At 50.0% G+C, this 27273-nt stretch overlaps 10 protein-coding genes across 10 annotated transcripts; 7 read left to right on the top strand and 3 right to left on the bottom strand.

Moving 5' to 3' along the window:
- Window positions 1-1181: 1181 nt before the first annotated feature.
- N7457_000191 (KxDL motif-containing protein) lies at window positions 1182-2040 on the top strand (the record flags this gene model as incomplete). The annotated part of the gene is made up of 3 exons (XM_057171259.1): window positions 1182-1489; window positions 1635-1787; window positions 1959-2040. The coding sequence occupies 3 exons, from the start codon at window positions 1182-1184 to the stop codon at window positions 2038-2040; spliced, it is 543 nt and encodes a 180-aa protein (XP_057035162.1).
- A 755-nt stretch (window positions 2041-2795) lies between these two features.
- Window positions 2796-5409, bottom strand: N7457_000190 (AAA family ATPase SEC18; the record flags this gene model as incomplete). The annotated part of the gene is made up of 3 exons (XM_057171258.1): window positions 2796-4667; window positions 4715-5030; window positions 5081-5409. The coding sequence occupies 3 exons, from the start codon at window positions 5407-5409 to the stop codon at window positions 2796-2798; spliced, it is 2517 nt and encodes an 838-aa protein (XP_057035161.1).
- Window positions 5410-5773: 364 nt separating this feature from the next.
- N7457_000189 (uncharacterized protein) lies at window positions 5774-6900 on the top strand (the record flags this gene model as incomplete). The annotated part of the gene is made up of 2 exons (XM_057171257.1): window positions 5774-5781; window positions 5850-6900. 2 exons carry the CDS (start codon window positions 5774-5776, stop codon window positions 6898-6900), a joined length of 1059 nt encoding a protein of 352 aa, XP_057035160.1.
- A 203-nt stretch (window positions 6901-7103) lies between these two features.
- On the bottom strand, window positions 7104-8936 carry N7457_000188 (protein arginine methyltransferase RmtB; the record flags this gene model as incomplete). The annotated part of the gene is made up of 4 exons (XM_057171256.1): window positions 7104-7866; window positions 7919-8156; window positions 8210-8623; window positions 8699-8936. The coding sequence occupies 4 exons, from the start codon at window positions 8934-8936 to the stop codon at window positions 7104-7106; spliced, it is 1653 nt and encodes a 550-aa protein (XP_057035159.1).
- Window positions 8937-9241: 305 nt separating this feature from the next.
- Window positions 9242-10653, top strand: N7457_000187 (Mo25 family protein; the record flags this gene model as incomplete). Its single annotated transcript, XM_057171255.1, has 5 exons — window positions 9242-9343; window positions 9394-9454; window positions 9529-10007; window positions 10064-10336; window positions 10420-10653. The coding sequence occupies 5 exons, from the start codon at window positions 9242-9244 to the stop codon at window positions 10651-10653; spliced, it is 1149 nt and encodes a 382-aa protein (XP_057035158.1).
- Window positions 10654-11472: 819 nt separating this feature from the next.
- On the top strand, window positions 11473-14237 carry N7457_000186 (putative TBC domain protein; the record flags this gene model as incomplete). The annotated part of the gene is made up of 2 exons (XM_057171254.1): window positions 11473-13782; window positions 13839-14237. The coding sequence occupies 2 exons, from the start codon at window positions 11473-11475 to the stop codon at window positions 14235-14237; spliced, it is 2709 nt and encodes a 902-aa protein (XP_057035157.1).
- Window positions 14238-14999: 762 nt separating this feature from the next.
- N7457_000185 (3-hydroxyacyl-CoA dehydrogenase family protein) lies at window positions 15000-15857 on the bottom strand (the record flags this gene model as incomplete). Its single annotated transcript, XM_057171253.1, has 1 exon — window positions 15000-15857. One exon carries the CDS (start codon window positions 15855-15857, stop codon window positions 15000-15002), a length of 858 nt encoding a protein of 285 aa, XP_057035156.1.
- Window positions 15858-17115: 1258 nt separating this feature from the next.
- N7457_000184 (allantoate permease family MFS transporter) lies at window positions 17116-19146 on the top strand (the record flags this gene model as incomplete). Its single annotated transcript, XM_057171252.1, has 9 exons — window positions 17116-17437; window positions 17507-17622; window positions 17682-17748; window positions 17820-17959; window positions 18019-18295; window positions 18350-18450; window positions 18506-18695; window positions 18754-18867; window positions 18926-19146. 9 exons carry the CDS (start codon window positions 17116-17118, stop codon window positions 19144-19146), a joined length of 1548 nt encoding a protein of 515 aa, XP_057035155.1.
- A 1909-nt stretch (window positions 19147-21055) lies between these two features.
- On the top strand, window positions 21056-21796 carry N7457_000183 (Tvp18 family protein; the record flags this gene model as incomplete). The annotated part of the gene is made up of 4 exons (XM_057171251.1): window positions 21056-21092; window positions 21154-21169; window positions 21347-21442; window positions 21496-21796. 4 exons carry the CDS (start codon window positions 21056-21058, stop codon window positions 21794-21796), a joined length of 450 nt encoding a protein of 149 aa, XP_057035154.1.
- A 2423-nt stretch (window positions 21797-24219) lies between these two features.
- On the top strand, window positions 24220-27130 carry N7457_000182 (Aim21 family protein; the record flags this gene model as incomplete). Its single annotated transcript, XM_057171250.1, has 3 exons — window positions 24220-24939; window positions 24984-25140; window positions 25191-27130. The coding sequence occupies 3 exons, from the start codon at window positions 24220-24222 to the stop codon at window positions 27128-27130; spliced, it is 2817 nt and encodes a 938-aa protein (XP_057035153.1).
- Between the last annotated feature and the right edge of the window lie 143 nt (window positions 27131-27273).

Raw genomic sequence — 27273 nt, 5'->3', positions numbered from 1 at the left:
CCACGGACTCGGCTGTAGGAACGGTCTTTTCGATCAATATCTCACGGTCTTTCGGTCCATGCAGTGATGTCCAACAGCCTTGATCATTGAACTGCCGTGTGACTCTAATGGAAGATGCGGCAGTGATCCTCGGGTTTTTGGGCTTTTGGGCTCCGATCCCCAAATGATCTAAGGCCGTGAGACATCCCCATACTTGTTGGTTTCATAGGTGCGGTGACCACCAGCCCAACTATACATCTACTCATTATTGAATGAGTAGACAGAAGAACTAATCATGAGGTTAGATTCGGAGAGTTTAGGAAAATAGTTTGTCATACCGGTTCTTGTGTAGTTCATCGTCTTATCTCTCGGCTGGTCGAACGAATCAACCTCGATCGTCCCTCTTCCCAGCCCCCGAATTTCTGGAGGAAATTTTAGGTGAATGGGGGGTGAGGATGCAAAGGGGAAGAATCAAGAGGCAGAGGAGAGAAAAAAACTCAACACGAAAAAAGTGGAAGTAGGAAGGACGGAAGAGGCTATATTTATATCTCAGCTTCCCACCAACTCCACCCATCCTACCTTCCTTAAAACCACTCTGCATTCTTTTTCTACCCAATTCTCAGATATTCCCAATTCCCGCTTTGGCCCCAAAACTTTTAGACCAGGTGGAGGGGCGTAGATCGAGACCGGTTTTGCACCAACACGCCACGGAACGGCGGAAACCCTAGTGGAGGATGGCTGGCGTCCTCGGCCAGACAGATTGAGACTTTTTTTCCCACTCTGAGCGGGGTCGAGGCGGTCCAAGAGGCAAATGAGCGGGCAGATACGGAGACAGACATGCAGATGGAGCTCGGGGATTGGGAATTACAGAAGGGGGGTGCGAGTCGATGTGCCCCGACTGGTCCAATGGCTCATTCGAGGCCTTCGCAATCCTTGCCATCACACTTGGCTCCGCCAGGATGAAAGCATCCGCCGGATAGATGACTCCCCGCGGAAGGTTATAAAAACCCTCGTCTTGTCCAGGGGAGCCTGTCTTTCCTTCTTCTTCCTTTCCCATCACTCCCCAGTTAGGCCCGTTTGCACATTGCTCCATATATTTTCCATCTTGTTGCTTCACCTTACCTCGTCGAGGATCACTTCAGGCTTCATACTTACTCTTTGCTTCCAACTATAACCACTTGCTGTTGCTGTCAATCGTCACCATGGCCACTCAGCGTCACTATTACCAGCCCGCTGCCTATGGATATCACCATGCACCATCCAAGGCACCGGCTTCAGCTGCCATGTATCCCATTTCCAGAGTCCCTGGCTCACCGCCAGATTTCTCTGATGCAAGCACCACTGCCGGCAGTCGTTCTTCCGGCGGACTCACCTTCAGCTCCGCCGGCGACTACGAATGCAGCTCTGCATCGTACTCCGGCGTCGACGTCGTGGACGTCCTAAGCGACCGTATACAGGATGCATTCGATCCAACACCATTAGACAAGGGCCTAGCGCGCCAGGCACAAACGTGAGTCCCTCCCTACATCACAAACACCATCAGCAAAATGCACCAAGCAATCACCACCAGAATATCAATGATCCGGCCACGCAAATCAGATATTCCCAGCAATCCCACCAGAACCGCAAACTAACCACACTCCCCAAACCCGCAGATCCGGCCAGCTCAACGCAAAGCAACAAGAACTCCTCGAGCTCCAAGCTCTCGCACAGCGACGCCTAAAAGGCGTACGTGCGAATTTCTCCGAAGGCCTGAAAACCGCACGGGAGACGAAGCGCGATCTCGAATGGACACAAAAGCGAGTCAGGTAAGCCTTCAACCCCCTGAACCCCGTTGCCCTGAAACGAGGGACGTGGACAAAGCTTTCCGCTCCGCCCCGCGAGTATGCTTCCGCTCCGCCGGACAAGCTTGGCACGTGCGCGTCGATCTGCCCGTTAGCGCCGAGGAAGGCTTCTAGAAGGCTGACACGTGGCTATAGTGCCCTGAAGGCTAAGGCTGAGAAGGCCCACCCGGATGAGTACCGGCGGTCTGTGAAGAAGTACGCCTATGACGACTACTGATCGGATGGTCTGGATGCGTTTGATGACTGATATGATGGGATGAATGGACAAAATGGGACCTTTGGGACGGAGATGGGATGTATTGATGTTTTCTTTTTGGTCTTTTTTTTCATGGCTTGATAGGGTCTGGCGCGTTTCTTTGGGCTTCGTTCTTCTTTGTATATCTGCCCAAGTGGGATAGGTAATTTGTGTATGTCTCGAAATTTAGTAGAGACGACCTTTTGAATGGTACTGGTTTTACCCTGTTTTTTTTCCCTGTATGGGCTAGGAATCCATGCTGTAGGACTGTCCTGCTAGGACCTTTAGTATGTCTGTAAGCTTGTACTATGTAGTGACACTGGTTAGCATTGTATGGTATGTTACTGTGTTACTGGATGTTCGATGCTCAAGGCCGAGGTATATTGGTTTCACAGACCTAAGGAGGTCCTGTTTTCGTTGGACACGTGCTATTGAAAGACCGAAGTACAAAGGGACAGTGAGACAGGAGATAGGTGCCTGATTTTATATTTCACAGCAAGAGAACTTACATATATGTAGTCTTCATTGCTATTTAGTTGAATGTGACGATATATAAGAGTTAAGACAAGCTCAAATATGAGCCGTGCCAAACCGAGTCTATTAGGAAAATAATAGATGATAGCCAGAGAACATGTAAAATGTAAAATCAGGATTCTTGAATTGTGAGCAAATATTTACTTGGGGCTTAATTATAATCGCAGCGGGGTTTAAAAAAAAAACAGCATCTATAGATTCCTTTACTGGAAGCTCTGTTCCTCCTCAATAGCACGGTTGATGACACGGACGAAACGGCCGACCTTATCGCTATCCTGCTTGGCAGTTTCAATACCCAGGAGGACCTTCTTGATACCGACGCTCAAACGTCCATCATCAGCAAGACCGCCAACATTTTCAAGGGCTTGCGCAATCTCCTGCGCATCAAAGGCACCCGACTTCTCCATGACGAAACGCAATTCACCGAAGGAATTGACATTCGGAACCATGATATCCGAGTTGAAGGAGTTGTAGATATCCAGCTGCTTCATCAGGGCACGCTCAGTGGTCGTTGCTAGAACCAACAGACGACGTCCGTGAGTGGGCTGCTTCCTCAGGAAAACCATGATAGCTTGCAAGACACTGTTGCTGAAGCGTGGGCCAATGGGTACCCAATCGATAATTCGCTCGATGTTGTCGATGACAACGATGCTTGTGGTACTCTTGTAAGCGCTATCGAAGATTCGACTGATGTGGGAGATCTTTGCTGGCTCACTGAAGCCAACCATGTCCTCGGGACTGATCAGCTTGATGAAGGGGAAGCCAGAGTCGATAGCGATGCGGGCTGCCAGGGCGGTCTTTCCGCTGCTGGGGGGGCCATGGAGCAACACAGAGAAAAGCGGAGTTGACTGGGCTACTCCAACCTGCTTGACGAATAATTCGCCTTCTCGCAAAATTTCGCTGATGACCGGAGAGTAGTGGATGACACCGTACGGGATGCGGCTGGACAGCTCCTCCTCAGACACACCAAAGGCAGGCTTAACCTCCTCAAGGGAATGAAGGAAGTCAGCACGGTTGACCTTCATGTTCACCACGTCATCATTGATACTGGCCATAGTACCAACTTTGACATGGCGCGAGAATGCAAAGGAAGAGGCAGACTTCACCAAACCTGCGATCTCAGCACCAGAAAAGTTCTTGGTCAGGTGAGCAAGCTCGGCAAGGTCAACGTCTTTGTCCATGACATTATTGTTCCGCATCTTCTCAGTGTGAATGTTGAGAATCTGGCTTCGGCCATGCTCGTCAGGGAGCGAGATCTCCATGTGGACTTCCAACCGACCGGGACGCAAAAGAGCCTCATCAATCATGTCCATTCGATTGGTCATACCGATCAACAAGATGTTGTTTAATTGATCAACACCATCAAGCTTCGAAAGGAGCTGGTTGACCACGCTATCACCGACACCGGTACCACCGCCAGCTCCGCTACCACGCTGCTTGCAGACTGCGTCCAGCTCATCGAAGATGATGATATGGAGACCACTCTCGTCGCCCTTTTCTTTGTACTCCTTCTCGGCATCCGCAAACATCTTTCGGATGTTCTCTTCCGATTGACCCACGTACTTGTTGAGGACTTCCGGACCATTGATAATCTTGGGTTCTCTAGCATTGAGCATCTTTCCAATTTGACGAGCAATGAGGGTTTTACCCGTTCCTGGAGGACCATATAGCAAGAGACCCTTGACGTGCTGAATACCGAGTTTCTCAACGAGGCCAGGAGGGAAAATGCGAGAAGCGAAGGCACGACGGAAAATTGTACTGAACTCAGAGTCCAAACCACCGATACCCATGTCCTCAAACTTGAAGCCCGGTTGAATGATGGAATTGGCTGCCGGTCGACGGTTAGATGGCTTGACATTGATGCCAGTCTGGGTATCCTTATAAAAGTTGAGTTGGGTGTGCCGCGTGAGGATACCCCTAGCCGTGGGATCGGTCTCAACTTGTCCAGAACTGAGATCGGGCTTCTCTGCTGTCAAATCAACCCGCTGGACGGTCTTGACCTGCAAAAGCAGTGGGATACTCTTATTATCCATAAGAATCCGCTGGCCAGGCGAGAATAGTTGGTTTTCAAAGTTCTGAAGCCTGTTAGCGAGTATTCATGGCTGAGATGGAGTCAACGTACCCGGATCACCGCCTGTGCCAATTCATCCTGGTCATAAGGAGCCTCAGTCCGTTTCTTGGTGGAAGCGAAGCTGACTTCAACATCCACGGAACCCAGGTAAGCCTGCCCACCTTGGCTGAACGGATCATACAGCTGCACCTTGATCGCATCTCGCAGTCCGATGTTGGCCCACGTTCGCTGAGGATCAGACATGCTCATATAGCCGGGAGGGAATCCCTCAAGAGGGCGGGCAGAAAAGACGAAGAGGTCATTGATCAGGAGGAGGACGTCGGTGCCATCTCGTGAAGGAGGGATGTCATGCGGCGAAACAGCGACCCTTCGGTGTGTTAGCCTCCGAGAGACGAGATGTAGTCAGAGAGTACCTACAGATTACCAAAAGTGTAGTTGTCATTCGGGCTCTTGCTGGGATGGAGAGTCCAAGTCTGGCCTGAGCCTCTTTGTCCGGACATCCTAGAAGGCGTCTGCGGCGGTGGACGTCCTCCAGGTGGAGGTGGGCCCCCGTATCCCCTTTTATCATAATATATATCAGTCATCCGAACATCGTCACCGGAAATCAGAGCTGAACACCCTGCGCTGAACAAAGGGGAGCGATCCGTATCATACCGTGGGGGTGCTTGGTTGGGGTTTGAGTAACCCTGCGGGGACGGTTGTCCACTGGAGCTGAATGGATTCGGAATGTTGCTGCGACTGAACATGGTGGATTGTTTTTGTCGCTAAGCTCAGGTGCCGATATGAAGATCGCGGAGGTTGTTGTCTTAGCGACACTGTGTCGGGAGACAAGCAGGCAATGGTGCAAGCCAGTCGGCGCTAGAGCGCGGATGACTTGATCTCGATTCGCGAGATTTGAGGGGTTGGAAGGCACTGGATAGTTTGATATCCAGAGCAAGGCGAACACAAAGGGAAGAGAAGAATGTCAGGGTTGTGAAGCTGTTGACGGGGCATTTGGCCACTCGGAAACAGCGTCGGGCCGTGGGGACGTCATTATCGATAAGACCAGCTGTTTGCTATCGACCGCGGGAGCCTCGTCTTCTGCTGCGCAGGAATCAGTCAGTCCCCACGATGCCTCTGTACGTTAACCTTATATATATATATATGTGTGTGTGTGTTTGAAGATTTACAGCTGATTTTGTTATAGTCACCTTCTAGGCAAAAAGTCATGGAACGTCTACAACACCGAGAATGTTGCGCGCGTCAGACGGGACGAGGCGCAGGCGAAAGCCCGCGAGGAAGAGGACGAACGTATCATGCAACAGGAAGATGCTGAACGCAGAATCAAAATCCTTCGCGGCGAACGTCCACCTACCCCTCCGCCCGCCCCCTCACTTCCATCATCCGAAAAAGACACCAGATCAGACAGAAAGTCCCACGATGCTGGAAGGTTCCGCAAGAGAAGGCGGGTTGCCGGAGAAGATGACACGGATCGAGATATACGATATGCTCGAGAGGACGCGGCACATGCAGCTGCAAAGCGGGAAGAGCTGTTGCTCGCCTCTCGCCAAGCCGATACAGCGCAGGCACCGATCCTAGACAAGACTGGTCACATCAACCTGTTCCCAGCTGCAAGTGCTAAAGCTGAGAAGAACCATGAAGCAGAGGCAGAAGCGACACGAAAGAAACGGAGCTATGAAGATCAATACACGATGAGATTTTCTAACGCTGCAGGCTTCAAGGAGACAGTTGGTCGGAAACCCTGGTACTCCTCTGCAGATCAGAATGCAACTGCGCCAGGTTCTATGCCCGAAAAAGATGTGTGGGGCAACGAAGATCCAAGGCGCAAAGAGAGAGTACAGGCTCGCATGAGCGCAAATGACCCACTCGCGGCTATGAAGCGAGGCGTTCGTCAGCTGAAAGCAACGGAACAGGAACGGAAGCGATGGCACGATGAAAAGCAAAGGGAGATCGCGAGATTGAAAGCTGAGGAGGAACAGAAATCAAGCCATCGGCGGAGGCGGTCCCCATCAGTCGGTAGCCTTGATGGTTTCAGACTCGATGCTCCTGACAGATCACGGGAGAAGGACCGCACAAGTTCTGAGCGGCATCATCGCCGCCACCGAGACCGAAGTCGAGATCGCTCGCATCATCGATCCCACCATTCCTCCTCCCATCGCAGTCATCGTGATCATAATGATGGACGTTCTGAGACTGCCAGGCGGTCGAAAACTTCAGAAGCAAGACTTCCTAACTAGACGTTCCATCAATTTTACGAAATGACGATTCAAACTATGACAATGATACCCATTACAATACTTATTCCTAAATGCAAATCATTTATTTTATTCATTGGGCCACAACAAAAATACCCAGATCATAGAATGCCATCCTGTTTTTTATATGTAGGTAGTCATGTCTCTTTCAGTTCATCAAAAAACGTATCGAAAGATCGCTCGATCTATTGGAGGCTCCATAGTTGGACACCCTTCTCATTGGCATCGGAATCCCACTGGACACTGATGTCAACGCCCCGGGAACCCTTCTCGGTCTTCTCGTAACCAACTTTGCCGGTGATGACCTGGCCCTTCTTCAAGGCTTGGGAACCTTGCTTAGCATTATCCTTGGCGTGATCAATGAGAAGGATAGTCTGCTGCCAGTGGGTCTCGGTTCCATCGGGCCCAGTGGTGAATGAAACAATGCCCTTCTTTTGCATCTCTGAAGGGATGGCATTCTCGGGAAGGACAGACTCCCTGGAAGGCATGAAGAAGATATCGAACCAGATGGCCCATCCATCCAATGCATCGACATCCTGGTTCAAGGTGACCTGGAATTCCTTCAGGAACGAAAGCTCCTCAACGGTGATGGTGTGCAGAGGGAGGGTCAGGAAGATCTGGGACTCTCCGACAATAGTCGTGGACTGGGTGCTGCGAACCACGGCCTCGTCATAGATCTTGTGAAGCATGCTGTCCATCTTGAAACCGTAGACGTTGTTCCAGAACGAGATGTGGGACGCGATGAAATCCGGGTCGGCGTAAGGAGCAAGGCGCAGGGTGGCGTGCGAAGGAGCCATCAGACCACCAGGAACAAGGTAGCGGTCTCTGGCATAGATGACGGAATCAAACATTGCCTCGAAGAGGAGACCGTAGCCCATCCATTCAGAGATAATGATATCAACCTTCTCGACGGGCAAAACAACTTCTTCGATCTTGCCACGGATGCATCTGGGGTATTGTCAGTGCTGCCTCTCCAAAACAGAATATTTGTGAAACTTACGTGATGATATCTCCGAGGCCATTGTCATGGACAATTTCCTTGGCTCGATCAATGATGTTCGAGTTGTCCACAGCAATGACCTTCTTTGCGCCAGCCTTGGCACAGAACATGGACAGAATACCAGTGCCACAGCCGACATCAAGAACCACCTTATCCTTGAAAACATGCTTGTTCTCGTAAACGAAATCGCGGTAGGAATCGGTACGGATGGTGTCCTTCAGCATAGACTCGTGGATGCCTTCAACGCAGGTTAGCGATGTGTCCTCGCGGAGATAAATGAAGGAATCTTACCATTGTAAGCATATGAGACGAAATAACCATCATCGGCGTCCTGCAGTCTGTCAATCGCCTTGGCTGAGAGCTGAGGGGTGGCTTCAGCAAGCTTCTCATCCTCCTTAGACAATTGGTCATCCATTGACTTTTGCACAGCAAGACGGTATTCAGAGAACTGAGTCTGCAGTCGCTCCAAGTTCTCCTGGAGCTCGAGAACCTGGCGGTTGGTCTCGGTTCCGGGGGTAGCCTCCTCACCTTGCTCTTCGGCAAGGTCATCCAGGCTGTACAGGAGAGCGTCGTCTTCCAATACGGGCTTCAGGTAGACATCGTCCTCAAACTTGGACTTGGAAGAAACATCGGGGGTGTTGTTGCCGTTCTTCACCTCGGTGCGAATATAGTTGACCAACTTAATGTTATCGAGGAAATCCAAATCTGCGAGAGTATAAACAGTCAGCCTGGAAATATTCCTGTATGCAGAAATTCAACAAGAGTGAAAGCTAGACATACCAAGCTCCTTCTGGATCTTCAGCAAGTCAAAGTTATACTTCTCCTTGCACTCCTTCAGCATTGAGCGCGCATCAGGGAAAACCTGCTCAGTGAAGAGTCCAACCACAGGCTGCGACTCCTCATCGGGTTCAACATCTTCCCAGCCCTCCTCGTTGCTAGTATCGGACGAATCCGATACCGAGTGGGAGTCGGGGAACCTCTCGCCCACAGGGGGGTTGACAGCATTGGAGGCAGACATGATTTATTATGGCCAATGGAACAGAATCAATTCCAACAAAAGACCAGAGAGCAAGACCTGGGAGGGGGAGGGGCAGAGATAGCATTTTCGATAAAAAAAAAATCCGTTATCAGCGGGTGCCTCAGGCACACAGGCTCGTTGCCCCGCCCCAGGTTTGTTTATTCGCAACGCCTGCAGTCGAATACATCACATTTGCTCGTTTCCATCGGACTCGATCATCCCTTTGGTTGAAATCCTAATCTACCTCATGCCGCCTTGATATCCAGTTTCTTTCTGAATCTTCCGCATATCCACCCCATCTCGCTATGGCTTTCTTTTTCAATCGCGGCCGGCGGCAACCCGCCGAGATCGTACGGTCGACCAAAGAATTACTGCTGCGGATCCATGACTCTCAAAGTGCTCCCAAGGTCGGTTGCGACCTCGGATATAAAGACAATCAAGCTAATGGATGGATCAGGCCGAGGAGGAACTGGCCAAGCAACTGAATCACATGAAGGTGATGGTACAAGGAACCCAAGGTTGGTCTCCTGGGAGTAATAGCCAGAGAGCAAGGCAGAAGGGGCTGACCTAATGGTATTCGCTCCTTTATTAGAGGTCAGCACATCACCGGAACAAGTCCATGCACTTGTACAAGCGACACTTCAGGAGGATCTACTCTTCGATCTATCTCAAAGTATTCATTTGCTCCCCTTCGAGGCCCGAAAAGACACACAGACCATATTCTCCCATATCCTTCGCTTCCGACCCGTCGCATATTCAAGTGAAAAGGATCCCCCTGTCATCTCGTATCTCGTCCACCATCGACCAGAAATCATTATTGAATTATGCCGAGGCTATATGCAAAGTCAAAGTGCTATGCCATGTGGAGTCATCCTCCGAGAAGCATTGAAGTTCGACGTGATTACCGCGATTGTACTATATGATCAGTCAAGCGAAGGAGAGTCGGCTATACGCCTCTCAGAAGTGAAACCCAACCTCCCGCAACGAGGAGATGGCGTGTTCTGGCAATTCTTTGATTGGATCGACAAAAGCAACTTTGAAGTCAGCGCCGATGCATTCACCACATTCAGGGTATGTTCCCATGCAATGGACTTTGACGATAGCCGCTGATGTGTTTTGTTTCATAGGAGATTTTGACCCGGCATAAGAGTCTCGTGACTTCGTACTTGGCGACCAACTTTGAATTGTTCTTTGGGCGATTCAATAACATCCTGATTCACTCGGACTCATATGTGACCAAGCGTCAGAGTATTAAACTTCTGGGGGAGATCTTGTTGGACCGTGCGAACTACAATGTGATGATGGCATATGTGGAGAGTGGAGAGAATCTCAAACTCTGTATGAAACTACTGCGGGACGACCGCAAAATGGTGCAATACGAGGGATTCCATGTGTTCAAGGTAAGTCTGCCCATGAATGATGCCCGAAAAGGAGAAAAACAAACACAAAAATAAAACGAGGACTCTCTCTGACAAGGCGATAGGTGTTCGTGGCCAACCCGACCAAATCGGTGGCAGTGCAACGCATTCTGATCAATAACCGTGATCGACTGTTGCGATTTCTACCGAAATTCCTGGAAGATCGAACTGATGACGACCAATTTACGGATGAGAAGAGTTTCCTGGTCCGCCAGATTGAACTTTTGCCCAAGGAGCCTGTGGACCGGGCTCGGCCAACTCGCGACTCGCCGACTGCTAACACGACCGCTGTCGCTTGAGTTGGAATAAATGCTCGCTGGATTGACCATTTCACGCCTTTATGATCCTTATTTTTTTTATCTTCCTCCGTACGTTCTGGTTGGGGTTGTGTCCCCTTTATGACTGCATTGACAGCTGATGGCTATCGAAGCCTCGGCTCCAGGAGTTTCGCGTGTTTACCGTGTACATTTGGAGGAGCCTAGAGCTGCGAATTGAGAGATTCTATAACATATCTGCGTACGGAGTAATTGAATCATGTTCGGAGTATTCTTCCAATTGAATAGCACATATACGGAGTACAACATATTTCCTCCCCTTGACGTTCGAGACAGTTGGGCATGGACTGTTCTAATCTAAGCACAACTAGCGTGCTCCACACCCTCCTTGTTCTCACGATCCACAACGACGCGGCCCAAGGATGGAGGTGGGACTCAAACCCCTTGATTTTGCATAGTTATCGAGGAAGGGCGAGAACAAGGAAAGGGAAAGATTCTTGGAGGTGGAATGAGGTCAAAAGGACATTGTTCTCCTTGTGCAAGTGGTCTACAACATATAGTTCCCCCAGGCTTCGAAGCTCGAAGCCCAGAATACTCCGCCAAGCCCCCTCCCCAAAATACTCCACAGCTCTCCGTATCTCTTTTCAATTTTAATTTGGAGCCTTATTGACCCAGACGAACACCCAGGCCTGTGATTCTCCCCTTGTCGCTCCTTTCTACTCTGGTTCGGGTTTCCGCTTAGTTTTTCTTCCCCCCTTCATCTCACCTCTCCCTCAACACACTCCTTTGTTTATCATCTTGCGATTCTTGCCCACGCGCAGATTCGCAAGTCATGCCGGGATAATGGTGAATGAGGCTGCTGCATCGTTATCGCCCAATCGAGCGGAGTTCCATCCGACAATCCACGCCGTGCCATTCGACGACACTGTCGCCGTTGACACTCCTCTTGCGATTCGGTCGGTCTCGTTGCCCACCCCAGTCGATGCGCCAATAACCTCCAATGGTCGATCTTTGAGTACAAGCGCCGCCTCACTTGGTCCCAGTGATGAGCAGTCGACCTTGCGGATGTTCTCACGCCTCGCACCCTCTGTATCCGTTGGAGATGACACCCGAACCGTTCGATCAGAGGGCACGCCCTCGCTGCGCAGCGTCCCCAGCATTATTGTGAATGAACCGAGTGCTCGTCCTAGCTCACGACCGGGCTCACGACCGGGCTCGAGACCAGGGTCGCGGTGGTCTGAACGCAAGTGGGGTGGATTGAGAAAACGGTCACTCGAAATGGAGAGGAAACTTAGCTCGGAAGAGCCTCCACCAGTGCCTCAGATTCAACACTCGTTCGCTGGCATTCCTTTGGATATACCGACAGCATCCTTGGAATCATTGAACAAGCCGATGAACTTCTCACTCCGGGGAAGTTTGATCAAAAGTCAGGCGAAACGTCCACACCCAAAAGCACCCAAGGAGCACCTTGAAGCGCACCCTGAGCAACGGTCGCACCCTGAGCAACAGTCAGGCCTCGAGCAACGGTCAGTCCCCGAGCAACAATCAGTCCTTGAGCAACAGTCGGTTCCTGAGCAACAGTCGGTCCCTGAGCAACAGTCGGTCCCCGAGCAACGGTCAGACAAACCACCCTTACAAAAGCCTGAAGAGGAATACATTAAAGACTCGGTCTCGCCACCTCAGGAGAAGTCGGACGAGCTTTCTGATGAACGGCTCGACCGACAGCCGTCTGAACGGACGCTGTCAAGTTCCGTTACCACCAGCCAACCGGAAGAAGAAAATGAAACACCCAAAGTGGTTCCACGGCGGGTCAAGCGTCCGAGTACCCTTCGTCCGAGGCAGACAAGTCTTCCTACCAGAGCAATTTCGGCCGACGAAGATATGTTGTCACGCCGAGTCCGCCTCATGTACGAGAAAGGTGACGAAAACGTAACTGACTCCGAGGTTGCAAGGGCACTGGCTTCCGAACATGGGGTATTATGGGAAGAGGGTGCGATTTCGGATACTGAAACTTCTGGGATTCCCGGAATTTGCATGAATGAGACTGGAACTGAGACAAAACCAAGGGCATCTGCCGAGGTAGAAAGTATCCGCATCAAGAGGGAAACTCAGGAGCTAGCGGGTGGTGCTGAGTATTGGCAAAATGTCGGGGTCGAAGAAGTCGATCGTTATGGCTTCATTCGACCTGCGAAGAACTCGAATGGCTCCGAAATTAATCCTCTCCAGCGAGTCACAACTAGCCTTCTGTTGGCCTCTGAGACACCCCGGCGGAAGCGTTCAATTCGCCCACCGACTGCTCCAGCGAGCAATCGTTCCTTCAATGCCCCGTCTTTGGTCCGCAAGATGTCCCAAACTTCCTTAGGGACTCGCCCATCTTCGTCCCAAAGCAATTATGGTCCGCCATTGCGCCGCTCCACATCTCGTTTGCGCGCGGCAACCAATCGTTTGCCTTACAACCGAGACCGAAAAGCGAAAGACGAGGCGGCTGACATGCTCACTCTGCCTAACCCCTCAAATTCCGGCACGAGAGATGATGCACCGCTTACTCGTGCAATGCGAAGGAAGGAGTGGGAGCGTGAAGATAAGTGGACCAAGATGGCTAAACCGACTAAGAAGACCAAAGATGGTGGCGGTATGACCTTTGAGTTCGATACTAAGAGCTCGAAGTTGATTGAGCGGACATGGAAAGGCATTCCAGATCGGTGGCGGTCAACAGCCTGGTACTCATTCCTTGAAGCTAGTGCCCGGCGCCACAAGGGTAGTGCACCTGCGGGCGAGCTCATTGAAGCATACAACGAGCTTCAATTCATCTCATCCCCAGATGATGTTCAAATTGACATCGATGTACCGCGAACGATTTCCAGCCATATAATGTTTCGGAGACGCTACAGGGGTGGCCAAAGACTGCTGTTCCGTGTTCTTCACGCGATGTCATTATACTTCCCTGACACAGGCTACGTCCAGGGCATGGCGACTCTCGCAGCTACACTACTTGCGTATTATGACGAGGAGCATGCCTTCGTTATGTTCGTCAGATTATGGCAGTTACGGGGTTTAGAAGAGTTATATAGGTCTGGTTTTGCTGGTTTGATGGAGGCTTTGGCTGACTTTGAACGAGAGTGGCTGGCCGGAGGTGAAGTGGCCACGAAACTGGTAAGCTGATCTCACCTTGAAATCCGACGAATGTTTGTTAACGCCTTGTGTTGCAGAACGAGGTTGGAATCTCACCTACAGCCTATGGCACTCGGTGGTACCTCACTCTATTTAATTACACAATTCCCTTCCCGGCTCAGCTGCGGGTGTGGGATGTTTTCATGCTCCTTGGAGATGCCGAAGACAACACTGGTCGACCCGCCACCTCCGCAGGGAAGGGTAGACACTCGCCTGATGATGAAGATGAAAACCCAAGAACATTCGGACAGGGCCTTGACGTCTTGCATGCATCCTCTGCAGCATTGATTGATGGCATGCGCGAAATAATTCTCGATTCCGACTTTGAGAACATTATGAAAGTCCTCACCAGCTGGGTGCCTATCAAAGACACCGAAATGTTTATGCGTGTGGCTAAAGCGGAATGGAAGGTCCACCGTCGCAGGAAAGCCTCCTAATCCTCCGCTTGGTCAAGACCCGTCGGGTTTGTCGTCTACGCGCTCTGGCTAATTCATTCATTACCTATCCCCTTTCCAATAATTGGCCCTATGGGTGTGCTATGTGCTATACCCTAATGATTGCAAGTCGCACCCTAGGGCTTTCTCCTAATGTCTTTTCACTCTATACCCTGTCCCCCAAGGTTTCAGAGACTGCGCTTATTATTTACCCAGCTTAACCTCCTTCCTTGAGACGTTCCTTGCTCCTCGCTTTACCTACATTCCTTGTTTACTTTTTTCTTATCCTTGTTCTTGGACACTAATATTTCTGATGACTTTCGATTCCCTTTCCGGTTTTTCTTAGACGATACCTATTCCTGCGTCCTGCGTTACCTTCTTTTGGTCATATTTTCTTATTCTTTATTCTTGTCTCTCCCTTAACGCTTTTGTACGTCCTTTGGGATCTGGCTTCGGCGGTTGTCTTACGGCCACATTGCCAGGCCTTTGCAGTCCGAATTGTGTTTGATCTCTTCCAGTGATTTACAACCTACTGTAAGCCAGGCATGCTGTGCACAGATTATGTGAATCAATTGAATATATCCCTCAAAAGGCAATAATGCAATTCTATTTGATACCCGCTAAACTAATAGATTCAGTTGGTCATTTCTCACTGTAAACAACCGGAACCTCTACGCCCTAGGATCAAATTCATGGGTTGAAGATAGGTAAGCTTTCTAGAAGACTTGTACTGTTGCAACTGCTGAGTGAAATATATAACACTCTCTATCCAAGTAACCCCTTTCCAGCCTTCGCGCCCAAATTGCCCTGGTCGACGTACGTCTTCTTCAGCCAATCCCGGGCAGTGGTATCTAGATCGCGCTGTGCAGTATACACAACCTCAATGTTGTACACAGTATCCAAGCCAACCGTATCCATCATCTGGCAAGGACCCTTGGTAGCATTGAACCAACCCTTGAACATCTCATCAACGGTTTGTCCATCACTCACCCCCTCAGCAAGGACAAGCAAAACCTCCCGCTTGATCGCCGCCCAAATCCGGTTGAACACCAAACCAGTCGAATCAACCTTTGCATGCACAGGCTTGAACCCCGCCGACTCAGCCTTCTCCATCAAAAAGGGGAAGATGTCCGGATCCGTGTAACCACACGACATCACCTCGAAATACACCTGCTCCGGCGGCATGTAGTAGTGCCCATTGCAAATACGGTAATTCTTCTCCGTCTTGCTGATCATCTGGCTGGTCCGCAGCGAGGACGAGTTGCTGGCGATTATGCAGTCCGGCGGAGCGACTTTGTCAATCTCGGCGAGCAGCTCGATCTTCAGTTCCAGTCTCTCCGGGATGGCTTCGATGACCATCCATGCGTTCGAGGCGGCCTCGACGAGAGATGATGTCGTTTCCAGTTCCGCGGATGTGGTGCCTAGTTTGTTGGCTTGCTCTTCTTTCTTTGCGCTGATGTATTCTACAGCTGCGCTTGGATCATAGGTTTCCTTCTCGCATAAAATTACCTTATACCCGGCGGATACCCACATCATGCTGATTCGGCGGCCCATCACGCCGCCGCCGATGACGGCGATTGGGCGGGTGCTTGTATCAGGTCTGGTCCATGGAGTTGAGGGCATTGTGGCTTTTTTTTAGAGTTTGGAAGATCTTCAGAAAGTTTGGAGGATCTTCAGAAGCGAATGCTGTGAGATAGGTAAGTGTCGATTGAAAGTCATGGCGACTGGACTGTTTCGCCTTAGAGTGAGGTTATATGGCTATGGTGTTATGATGCTATGATGATGGAATGTGATCGGATCTTTTCCCGTCCAGAATGTGAGATAACTCAGGGGGCAAATCGATGTACTCTGGTGGCTGAGTGGCTGAAACCCATGTAGGTAGACTGGGGAAAAAAACAGCGAGGTCGAAGCTCGAGATACGAATGGGTTATTGCTCCTGCGTGAATAAATTAGGGTTAAGAATAAGACGCGGGACAAGAGACCCATTAGGGATTGCCAAGAAAGTTACCCCAAAGTAGCCAAGGTACCCCAAACTGTACGTGCTTTAGCACATACAGCGCATTTGTGCCCAATGCAATCGGGAATAAATCTACGGAGTATACCGTAGCGGATATACAATCGTACCTTGGAGGGGATCTGGATCATTGATCAGAAGGGGCATATTAGGATGTTACTATGTAAACGAAACAAGGTAAAAGTATGGCTACATGTACTTGGCTGACTTCTATATACATGTACTTACATGTACTTTGTGTATACTCCGTAGGCCCGAGGTCGTTTCTTTATGCCTCTTTCTCTAATCATATGGTGTTATCTCTTTATGTTATTGCGTTACAAAGATGCGCCATCACCCCCACAGAAGACTCCGACGAGGGGGTATTTACGCGCCTTCACTACTGGAGGTTTTAGATTGGTCTTAGCACAGCAGCAAGTTCTACAGCCACAGAGATATTTGGATTACCATCAATTATGAATGGTTTGCCCCAGGGCCCAGGGGCGAGGTAGATCTGGATTCTAAATGTCCAAGATAGCATTCCGTTGTATCATGTCACTCAGCAGCATTTAACTACATGTACGTTTGGCGCAGTCGCACTCACGGAGAGTTCAAAAAGCCCACTTAAGCGGACAATTCTGCGCAAATGCAGTCCGGCTAAACATTCAAAGAGCCAAGGCCATTGCTGTGAGGCTGGCGAGGTCTTTCTGGTCCTAAAAGTTGCCTGACATGGACACTTCCAGTACCAATACCCCGCATGCCAAGGGGCGATCACCCCAGTTTCCGGGGTACTGTATACAGGGCCCTTGCGACGCATATAAATACTCGCGGAATGACATCCGCGTTGAAGTTCCATTCTCTTTCTTCTCTCATCCCTCCTTGCCCCCAATGGCTGATTCAAAGGATACCGCCGAGAAGGCCTCTCTACAGCAGCTTGAGGATACAATTGCTCAAGGCTCTGTATACAGCACGGATCTCAAGAAAGATGGGCTAGTCGCGGCTGAAGATGCGGAACCATCTAGCCTCGGCTCACCGGACTTCGAAGGGATTGACGAGGAGGCTGTCCTCCGGAAGATGGATATTCATCTCATTCCTACGCTATCAGTTCTATACTTGTTGGCCTTTTTAGATCGCGGAAATATTGGCAATGCCAAAATCGAGGGTCTTGTTGATGACCTGAACATGACGGGATCCCAATACAATTGGACTTGTATGATGCTGTCTGATCCAATGTGTTTGTTTTGATGATAATAACCAACTAACGCATGCTTGTGGATAGTGACCGTCTTTTTCTTTACCTACTGTGTCTTCGAATTGCCGAGTAATCTGCTTCTAAAGAAGCTGAGGCCCTCCAGATGGCTTCCATTGATCATGCTTGCTTGGGGAATTGTCATGGTGAGTGCCCACTTTAGAACTGTTTGAACCAATCTTGTTGACGGATTTTCTGTGAACAGACCTTGATGGGGATTGTCAATGACTACGGAGGATTGCTGGCAACCCGTCTGTGTCTTGGACTTACAGGTACGTGGCCTAATCCTCCCTTGGAACCTGCACTTTCTCTTCAGAGCTAATTATTGTAACGCGGAAAACAGAAGCCGGTCTATATCCCGGTGTGGCATACTATATCACCCTCTGGTATCCCCGCCACCGAGCACAATTCAGACAAGCCATGTTCTTCAGCGCAGCTAGTGTCGCAGGTGCATTCTCTGGGCTTCTTGCATTTGGTATCGCGGTAGGTAACCCCGTCTGAGAGAAACTCAGCGATTAACTAACTTGCCTCGATGTCGTTAGAAAATGGACGGTGTTGGCGGATATGCTGGTTGGAGATGGATCTTCATCCTTGAAGGTATTCTTACTGTTCTTGTTGCTTTCATCGCCCCATTCGGTATTCACGATTCCCCGGAAACTGCTTCCTTCTTAACCGAGGAAGAACGTCGGTTTGTCATTCACAGTTTGCGAACCCAAAATTCCTCCGGCTCGCACGAAATGGTCGAAACGGATGATAAATTCAAGGTTAGCTATGTCGTTGATGCTTTGACTGACTGGCAAATCTGGTTGGGTCTATTCAGTAAGTTTGTTCTGTACCTAATGATCTGAAGGATTGCGACTGATTGGCAAACAGTGTTCTGGGGTATCACCTGTCCGCTATACGGCATCTCTCTTTTCCTCCCATCGATTATCAAAGATCTGGGTTACACATCATCAACTGCCCAGCTGCTTACTGTGAGTTTCCTGTGCACTTCCCCCTGCCAGGACGGAGCTGACCATATCAAATCAGGTACCGATCTATATCACCGCAGCAGTTGTAGCCGTCGGTGCAGCATATATGTCGGACAAACGCAAGCAGCGATCGCCATTCATTCTCTTCTTCATGGCCATGATTGGTATCGGCTTTATCATCTGTCTCGCATCTACCGGACGTGGTGTGCCTGGGGTTATGTACTTCGGCATCTTCGTCGCAGTCGTCGGTAAGTGTATCCAGACTGCAGTATCATTATCATCCAAACTAACCCAAACCCCAAACAGGAATTTACCCAGCATTCCCCGGAAACGTCACATGGCTCAGTGTCAACATGGCAGGCGACTACAAGCGAGCTGCCGGTATGGCGATTTTTATTGGACTAGGAAACTTGTCAGGAGGTAAGGATCATGTACCAAATGTGAACGTGAGATTCAAGCTAATGATTTTTACTAATAGCCATGGCTTCAAACTTCTATCGCGCTCAGGATGCACCGCAATATATCCTTGGCCACTCTCTCGAGCTGGGCTTTGTTGTCATCGGCATGGTGGCGACTGTTGCTCTGCGGCTGACGTACCAGCGTATCAACCGTAAGCGTGACGCTATGGATCCTTCGGAATATCCTGAAAATCCGGACTCGTTGGGTGATCGCTCTCCTTACTTCAGGTATATGCTTTAGGGCAAGTGCAGAAGCTGGCAATTGGATGATAGAGGTCGAATATAGTGTTGTTCAACAGGGCTATAGATGGTTCGCTCGAGGGAGATAGTCGGTGCGCTCTAAGGAGATAGTTGGTGAGACGAGATATCAATTTATAACACAAAGCTTTCACTGTGTGACCTATGTATACGTGTGTTAATCGCTGTTGTCCATGTAAATCCATCATAGGTGGCCTGATAAAGAGCCGATATGGAGAACTCGTAATCAAACTGTACTTTCGTTACCTGTCACTTTTCAACTAAGTAACATCGTACATGCCAACTGGTTTGAATCCAGTGCGCTAACATGTTAATGCCTTCAATACTCAGAAATGAGGTAAAGCATACTACAAAGCCTTACCAAAGAAGCAAACTACCTAACCAATGATACGTATCTCCCAGTTGCCTCCCATGGGCCAATCCTATAAAATTATGCTATTTAAATGGTAGGGCTGACATCAACACAACAACTCCAACAAGCCGGCTGAGTAGCAGGTGCAGTGCACCCCAAAGTGATAGGACCGAAGCCCCTATGTGTGTACCACTCGAGAAGAGGACTCGAGAAACCGACGGCACCACATACACTTGCATTTGGGGGGCTCTACGGGTTATTGATCAATATGACAATTCGGCATCGACTCGGATGTTGAGGAAGTATTGTCAAACTAAACAGGGATATACATACCACATATGCACAGAGTAGAGCAGCTGGCAAACAGCCTTGAGTACAGAGTCTGTAGCTCGTATCGGAAGGGACTGGAACGAAAGCTGGGAAAACGAAATCGTCGAGTGTGTTATCTGTGGGAAGAGCTTGCGCTTGTAGAAAGAGTAAGGCTAGAGCCGTTGGGATGATAGAATGCATGGTGTTGTAAAGAGTGTGTACCTCTGAAGTAGTACTAATCTTACTTCAAGTTTGTGAATTTTTCAGTTACAAGATTGAAAAGACAGAGTCTAAGATGTGGCAGCTTGTGGTCTTTATTTATGTTCGAGTCTAGCGGTTGAATGGCCGTTGTGCAACTGCAGTATGCTGTTCAACCGTGGAGGATAACAGAACCATTGGTGTGTAACGGATCGAGATCTTTGCTTGGGCGTTGAACCATCAGGCTGTAGAACCCGGTTATGGTGTGGCGAATAGGTAGGAAGCCATATGCTCTGTGAGTAGGAAGGGCTTATCAAAACTGCTTAGTGTCACGACTCCGGAGTGTCATGAAGCGTATCTTCCAATGTTGAACATCGCGACTGGTATCGTTGCTTGGTGAATACCTACATGGAGCTATTCTTGGGCTTCGGTATCCTTGCCCAGCCCTTCGGTCTGTGTCTAGACTCGGTCTTTTCACACACACCATTAGTCCTGACTAGGAAGTCATCGGCTCTGTCGTCTGCTCAAATATACAACTGCAAAAAGGATGGGGTTGGAAACATGTGAAATCCTCCTATCACAGCGATCAAGCTACCTATCAGGTAGTGCATGCATTGTTTGAGAACCACACTGTTGATTTCTCCCTACTCCATATTATTGGATTCGGGATTAGGATCAGGAGCCCCGGAAACACCGGCTGTGTATAGGAATGCTGCGGCCTGGTGGTTCCCAATCTTGACGCCTGATGATGGGCGGTGAACTCGCACTTGGGCCAACGTTGATTCTATCAGTCAACACATCGAAAAGCTAGGTAACCTACGGAAGAAACAATCCCAAATTGCATTCATCTTATTCAAACGTTGCTCAATTGACCGTGCCGTCTCGTTGTTTTGTTTGTTTCAGCCTTTGACCGCCTTGAAGCCCCAACCGCGTGTACACTTTGCCGGACCCTCTCTGACACCTCTGATCATCCGTGTACTCTGCGTCTCTGATCTTCGTCCCCAGTTTCTCGATATCTATCCACTAGCTCATCATGTCGTTTGGCGAAGAGCTTCGCTCGCGCAATTTCAGTAGGTATCCAAAAGCTGCGATCCCACAATTCAGTTTGCTAACCCTGCTGTCCTCCTCTAGGCATCTATGGCCAATGGTTAGTCAATCGTGTCACTTTCCTGCAACAAAACGGTGGGCTCTTTTCGAGCTCGAAAGTGTCGCCGGAGAGCATCGGATACTTTGATTGAATCCGATACTCTCTGTGAACAATTTCCCACCTGCTTCACCAAAAATAAGCTTACATTGGAAGGATTTGATTTAACGAAGTATCTAGGTCGGGTGTGCTGTGTATTATCCTGTGTCTTGCGCTCGGGATTGCCAACATCTTCTCCTTCAACGCAGTTCTGATTATCATCAGTATCTTGTCCATGTTTGTCGCACTCATCTTTCGCTGATCCATTACGATAATCTAACATGTGCCAGCTGCTCGGCATTCATCATCCTCTTCATTGAAGTTCCCTTCCTTCTTCGAATCTGTCCCACCTCGTCCAAATTCGACTCCTTCATCCGCCGCTTTACCACCAACTGGATGCGCGCCGCTGTGTATGCCGTCCTGAGTGGCATCCAATTCGTCAGTCTTTGCGAAAGGGCGTCGAGCTTAATTGCTGGCGCTGTTTTCCTTATCATCACAGCGATCTTCTATGCCCTTGCAGGCATCTCGAAACAGGAGTTTGTTGGCAGCAAGACCCTGGGTGGTCAGGGAGTTGCGCAGATGATTGTCTAATGTCACGTTCGCCGTGAGCTGTTCCCGCCCTTTTTTGTCCATGCTTGGACCTATAGTTGAAGGATGCTGGCGAGTGAAGGACGGGGCGATACGACGAGATGTTCGATGCGAATGCTGCAAAGAATAAAATGCCCCTTGGGCAATGTGCATTGGGATGCGCTATGATACCGTTTTGTGATTTTATTATTCTGTACTTGTATGTCTCGGTTTGGTTCGGGTTGATCCGGCTGAGCATGTCTTTGTTTGCAAAGTCGATGAGCGTTTTTACAGCAGATATATCCGTGCTTTCCTTTCGTTTTTACGGACTGAGTCCGCCCAGTATAGGTGTTATGACTGAGATAATAAAGAGTGTGTTTTCATCATGTTTGGCTGATTGTTTTGGCCAGGTTATCTAGGTAGTCACCTAGCCTACGATGTAACTTCCATTTATCTTGCACTTCGGGCCATTTGCTAGGATAAGTAGAAGGTCGTCGCTTGGCCCAGGCTCACGGCACATACGTGGACGATGCCCTATTTCTGTAGGCTCCTATGCTAGCATTTGGGTACCCGACGTAACAGTGCCCAGAAACAAGACCCTTATATCTCTTGCCATGTGGATGAACCTCGGCCTGAAACCAATGGATACACAATCAGATATGCGTCCCGAGGTCTCCAGGGGCTAGATAGGCAGATGGGTGCAATCTACGACTGCCTGATCCTAACAATTCCACCAATAGGACTCGGTGGAAATATATGGAAATGATGGTGCCTTGGCTCAAAGTAGGCGTAGGATTGCCAATACCTTATCGAGACGATCCGAGACCACGTATGGGCATGCGCTTTTATAGTCTGTATGGCGTTTATGCGACAACCTCGGAATGTGACCACCTGGGCAGATTGTATTTGCCCAGCTCACCACGCATGAGACAAAGAGTGGGTTTGGCTTGAACCAGGGATCTTACCTGGCGCCTAGAGCCCAGGAACGTGTAAGTGAATCTTGAAACATTGGTCATAGGTCATGTTACCCCGCAAATTCCTTTAGCCTTGGTGATCGTATTGTGGCGGGTATTCTCGCTGTTTCGGTGAGTGGAACCCGACCTTGGACGTCTCTGCATTTTGAGAATCAGAGGCAATAATGCTGTGAAGGTGAGTATAGATCCCGATCTTTGGGGCCTCGGAATAGTAAGTGATGAGTTCTGACTGGAATAGTGGGTTGTATACATGTAGATGGCTGCATAGATGAGGATGCAAATCCCCGATGATGCAATGCGGAGAACCATGATAGGCCTTTCACCGCCTCGGTCTGGCCAGCCAATCCAACGACCAGGAAATCATCTTATCGCAAGTCAAAGGAGAAGGAACAACCGGGTGAGGAAATAGCCAAGTTCTAGATTACCTCCTGAGTCGATATTTTTAGATATATTAAGGACAAAGAACGCTATGTGGTAATCTATGACTTGCAGGTACGGTATTGATGGTCTGGCCACTGCATCGTACATAAATATTGATATGAGGCATTTGCAGGGTTCAAAAGGTAAAAATGCCTCGTTTCTGTACTTGAAATCAAGGCTCTATCCTGATCTCATCGGCGGGGCGTTGAATGTAACGTGTCGCTATCGTTGGTTCCTATAAATCATGTAATGATACGGTATCCAATACGGGAATGATCTGCTGTCGGCAGAAAGAACGTACAGACCTTTCCATTTTCGTTTTAGTTGCCGGGCCCCCTATTTGTCCTTCGGGCTCGAATCCTCTTTAAATAATATTCTGCTGGCAGAAAAAGATATCCCATATGTCATAAGTATCTCTAATAGGCTAGTATGTTGCATAGAAATGGTTCTAGAAGTTAAAGAGAATGATCCAGCCTTATGTTCACGAAAGAGCAGCTTGTACAATTTAAGGGCGTTCTGATGATCCATGGATGTACTTGGAACCTTGGAAGTACTCCGTACAACATGTCCACATCAGCAAAGAAGGCGGTGTCAGCCGTGAATAATATGGGGCCAAGGGCGGTGAAATTACTGGCGTCCTGTCACTGTATGGTACGTACTCCGTACTCCGTACTCCGTATATAGACATACATCATCTCTCTTTCCCAAAACTCAGTCTCGGTTCTCAAGATCTACTGCTGTGCAGTTTGTGTTCGATTGTTTTGTTTGCGTGCTTTTGACTGTCGTCTCAATTGGACTCGACTTGGATCTCAGGACATCTGGGTAAGCAAATCATTCTGCATACTCTTATCAGTTGCAGGGTCCCTCTGCTCTCGACGGTCTTGCGTGAATTAGATGCATCTCCACAGTAGCGGCTTGGGTTGCTTTTGATCCCTGCAAGTCGGTTGGGGTCGTGGCTCAGTGACTCTCGAGCCTGCACAGTGCCAAGCGTCTTCATGGGGTATTCAGGTGGATTGCCGCTGACTCGTCGATAGCTCCTACCTGTACTTCATCATGTCGACTCAAACCGCTCCGGTCATCCCCCCTCGACCGGCTCGATCTCCCCAACCATCGTCATCGTTAGAAATGCCCAGAATACCGCCACGCCCGGGAAATCGCCGCAATGATCGTTCGGATTCGCCCGTGCGTGATAGCTATGCTCCCTCCCCGTTCAATGAATGGAATGGCCCTGGAATAAGTCGTACCATCTCGAATGACCTGCCCCCACGCCCTCCTAGTGTCACAATACCGTCTCTCGGCGAGGAAGGCATCGAATATGCGGACCTAGACCCGGGAAACATGCCGGATACCCATCATCAGATCCCCGCGGAGACTCGCAATGTTAGCAGTGATCTCAAGATCCATGCCCCGAGACCTTCGTTGCCTACATCAAGTGCTGAAGCAAAAGTGCAGCCTGTCACCCGTACCGATTCCCGGCAGGCTGCTGCCGCAGGACTGGGCCGTGGTGTTTCGCCTGGTCGCGAGGAACAAGAACGCTCAAGTCGCTCACTACATTCCCGGGCGAGCGGCTCGCGAGCCGAATCATCCACTGCTTCCAATGATCGTCGACAATCTGCTCAGTTTGGAGAGGAATCCGGTTTCCGAGTGCCCATGTATCCCCATGCCGGTGACGTTCAAGCACCATCCCCAAGCCCGTACCTCGACCAAGGCTCCCAGCGCTCGGGCCGTAACCACAATCGCACTCGTAGTGCTCGTGATTCTTCCCTCCCCCCGGTAGCTACGGCTTGCATGGGCATGGTGTTCAGCATCCCGATAAGTTTGAGAAGGCTTGGTATGAAAAACATCCGGATGAATTTGCGAAGGAAGAAGGACAATATGGCCCTGGTGTTGGCACTCCGCGTCCCGATTGGGCAATGAGCAGTGACGATCTGAACAAGATTGTTCGCAGCTCCGCCCAGACTGGTTCTGGTCTTGGTGAGTATAAGAAGCGATTCTGCCATCGCCTGAAAGCTAATGATGAATAGGCACTTCCCCAACAGTCGTGGGAACCCCCGAAGAGGAGGTCGGCTACATGGCCTCCGACGAGTACATGCAACGCATCGCGTCTCCGCCGCTTGAATCTCGACATGAAACCCAACCGACCACCGAGTCGCCACTTCGACAAATGAGTTTCCCCTCAGAAGGTGTGCAGGAGCAGCCAATTCCAAGCCCGCTGCATCACAACAGATCCGACTCGCACGGACACATTGAGGGTGGTGTGATCCATGTGGACGATCCGATGCATCCTTTACATCACCCGGACGGGTTTGCCCCAACCCCAATAGTGGAAGAGCGCGAACCAACATTCGAGAAAGAATACATGGAACAACCCATCTTGGCTGCTGATGAACGGCGCCCCGAGTCAGCCTACTTACATCCCGCCGTCTCACCGACATTCGATCGCCATGGGAGCTTTGAGGATGATAGCCGCAGTCGGACCCCTAGTGTGACGCATAGTCGTTCTAACAGTCGATCAGCTAGCGTACAGGGACAATTCCCGGTGTTGACTCGCTATGACTCGCGGGACGATACGCACACACCTCTTGAAGATGTTGAGGAATATGAGCCCTTGTTCCCTGAAGAGGATGCCAAGAAAGAGAAAACTGTGTCAGCTGCGGATCGTTTCAAGAAAAGGCCAGACACACTCAAGCATAGATTCCCCAGTCAGGATATTTGGGAGGACACCCCCAACAGTCTGCAGCTTCATGCCACAGTGACCACTCCCGATTTGCCTAAGCGGGACTCTTCCGAGTCATTCGAAACCCCCGAGCAAGAGGCCACTCGCAGGATGCAAACCACCAAGGTCGACTCACATCAAGTGGCCGCTCATATCCTTGAAGGTGAAAGTACCAAGGAAAAGGCCCCCGTGCGCCCAGACACATTCAAACAACGTTTCCCTAGTAGAGATATCTGGGAAGATGCACCCGATAGTCACCACCTGGTGACCACTGTCCAACCGGCGAAGGAAGAAGTGAAGAGCCCAGAAGTCCCCTCTAGGCCTGGAATTCCCCCACGCCCACAGAAACAGCCCCAGTCTATCTCGCCAACCGAAAAGCGCCAGCCACCTACAATTCCCGACAGACCCAAGCCCCAGGTCCCTAATCGCCCCGTCAAACCCAGTTTCCAGACCTCACAAAACACGGCCGAAGTTTCAAGAGAGGCACCTCCAGTCAAGGCCAAGCCTGCAATCCCTACTCGCCCCGTTGGAAGCAAAATCGCAGCTTTGAAGGCGGGCTTCCTCACTGATTTGAACTCACGTTTGCAGCTGGGTCCACAGCAGCCGAAGCCTCAAGAAAAGGTGCCCGAGGCTCCGGTCGAGAAACAACCTCTCAGCGATGCTCGCAAGGGAAGAGCCCGTGGCCCAGCACGACGAAAACCCGCCGTCGAGAAGACCGGTCCCAAACTCCCGACCATTCCTGAAATTAGGATGACGGAATCTTTGAATATTTGGCATGTTGGCCAGGATGGCAACCTGATTATCGGAACCAATCACATGGCTGAAAAGCCACCTGTTGCGGTGCGAGAACCATCAATTCCTGCAGAAAAGCCAATGGCACCTCCAATTGCCAAGAATCTCGCCGGAGAATCTGTAGATTCAGCCCTTGAAGCTCCTGTTGCGGAGGACATGACCCTTTCCGAGACCATATCCACGGAGGTCCCTCCTATCCAAACCTCGATCGAGGCGTCAGAACAGGTTTCGGAACCAGCCGAAGTGTCTCCGGTGGTCAAGACACCTGTATCAGAGCATGAGGAAGAAGGAAGTGCGATTGAGACCAAGGCCGCTGAACCCGGACCTGAACCTGTCGCCGAGGCGACAACTGAATTTGTCCCAACTCCATCTAAACTGGATGACACCATTGAGAGCATGGCTGCATCGGCTGATGGCAAGAGGAAGTCGGACGGCAACATTCACTCTGAGCAATAGTTTAGTGTGTCATTTAGTTGCCCCTCGCTTTTCTATTATATCGTCTTCGCGAAGCCTGGATCACCCGATCGCTCGCGCCACAACTCTTTTCTCAATGCTTATTTAATCAATGAATTATTGTCCATATTTCAATTCCAGCTCCA

This window comes from Penicillium paradoxum (assembly GCF_028828445.1).
Source record: "Penicillium paradoxum strain IBT 22861 chromosome Unknown utg000002l_segment0_segment0, whole genome shotgun sequence".
Taxonomy (NCBI): domain Eukaryota; kingdom Fungi; phylum Ascomycota; class Eurotiomycetes; order Eurotiales; family Aspergillaceae; genus Penicillium; species Penicillium paradoxum.
Note: the sequence above shows the minus strand (reverse complement) of the source record. Positions and strands in the feature narration are given on the sequence as shown.